Below are 1,575 nucleotides of genomic sequence, written 5' to 3'. Positions count from 1 at the left end.
CACATATTGACCCCATTCAAAAATAAAAATAAAGATTCTGAATGTTCCAAGGAGCCAATGTGATTAAGGCTATGTTCAAAGGGGTGTCCATTCCTTTATTTATCCTCGATTCGGCCAAGGGGAAGTTTTAGCATCACAATATGGACAGTCCATAATATAAAACACAGTAATCTCTCCAAGTTCCCTCATGTCCCTATTATTATTATAGTGACTATTTAACACTGCTGCCTTTTTGCAAGATCGATCCAAGGCCGTCTGATTCCAGTGTATTGACGATGGGCGATCATCACCGGTCTAGTCAGGCGTGGAACAATTCGCACTCTGATGTCTTATATTGCCGAGGGGGCACACACGTCATACACGACAGGATAGGCACAGACCCCCACATTGTTGATTGGATACAAGACGCGAGCTTCTATAGGATATACCAAATTAGCCATATCCAATTGGATTGGCATCTAGTGACCGCCTTTGTGGAGAGATGGAGGTCGGAGACACACACCTTCCACCTATCGCATGGGGAGGCGTCTATCACCCTCCAGGATGTGGCGGTGTTCTATAGGATACCAATTGATCGGAGACTCATCATTGGTTATACTGCTAGACTAGTACAGGAGGGGGGCGCCGGTCAAGGGAGAGCATTGCGCCGCATACGCGGGAAATTGTTAGGGGTGGTACCTCTTGAGGGTGAGATGGTTGGTGCTCGCATCCGCATGCGGTTTCTTAAGGGCAAGATGTTTTGCCAGCTCCCGACAGCTGCAGATGATCATACAGTTGTGTGTCACGCACGTGCCCACTTGTTGCAATTGATATGTGGGATGTTGTTCTGCGACCTATCGGGAAGTTATGTGCATTTGATGTTCCTTCCACTCCTCACGACGCGAGCAGAGATACGCTAGTACAGTTGGGGCTCCGCGATGTTAGCGTGGCTTTACCGGGAGATGTGCCGTGTAACGACCTGCTTAATAAACTAATTTTATATATATATACTCTACATACTCTGATACCATACTGGGGGGTAAACCCATTCATTAACCTAAGCAGCAAGAAGTAGAAACTGAATAAACATATCCATATGTAAATATATACAACACCATACCACACAATACCAGAGTGCTACATGTTTCCCAAAAATATACACATATCTCTGTTCCCAAAGCACCCTCAACTAGATAGGATGTACAAAATCATTCCCAAAAATGTACTCACTCTCTAATAGGGCACCACTAAAGCCCCTCTACCTGCGAGCCTGATCTGCTCACCTACCTGGATCACCTGAAAAATAATTCAACACTAGGATGAGCCAACGCTCAGTAAGAAGAAATATGTTACTACTAGTGTGTGGCAAATAAGCTACAATATCATGAAAATCTATTTTCAAATAAATATGTATAACTGAATATATAAATAAAGTATAAGTAATAAAATCCACCACCCCTGTCCCTATTGCTTAACATGACAGTATTGGAGATTATTATTCAAAATACTTCTAGTATAAGTATGTTCCCTGTTTCTACAAATCTATACATACGTAATAATAACTAAAAATGTTCCATGCGGCTATCTGTGTGTCAT

The 1,575-nt window shown here is 42.7% G+C and overlaps 1 protein-coding gene across 1 annotated transcript; it reads left to right on the top strand.

The window, feature by feature from the left end:
• Positions 1 to 275: 275 nt before the first annotated feature.
• Positions 276 to 899, top strand: LOC131151458 (protein MAIN-LIKE 1-like). The gene has a single exon (XM_058102704.1). The coding sequence runs from the start codon at positions 276 to 278 to the stop codon at positions 897 to 899; it is 624 nt and encodes a 207-aa protein (XP_057958687.1).
• The last annotated feature ends 676 nt before the right edge of the window (positions 900 to 1,575 follow it).

This window comes from Malania oleifera, chromosome 3, assembly GCF_029873635.1.
Source record: "Malania oleifera isolate guangnan ecotype guangnan chromosome 3, ASM2987363v1, whole genome shotgun sequence".
In the NCBI taxonomy this organism is placed as follows: Eukaryota; Viridiplantae; Streptophyta; class Magnoliopsida; order Santalales; family Ximeniaceae; genus Malania; species Malania oleifera.
Note: the sequence above shows the minus strand (reverse complement) of the source record. Positions and strands in the feature narration are given on the sequence as shown.

Excerpts from the sequence above, each read along its gene's own strand:
- LOC131151458 (XM_058102704.1), top strand. The coding sequence starts at position 276 with ATGGGCGATCATCACCGGTCTAGTCAGGCGTGGAACAATTCGCACTCT.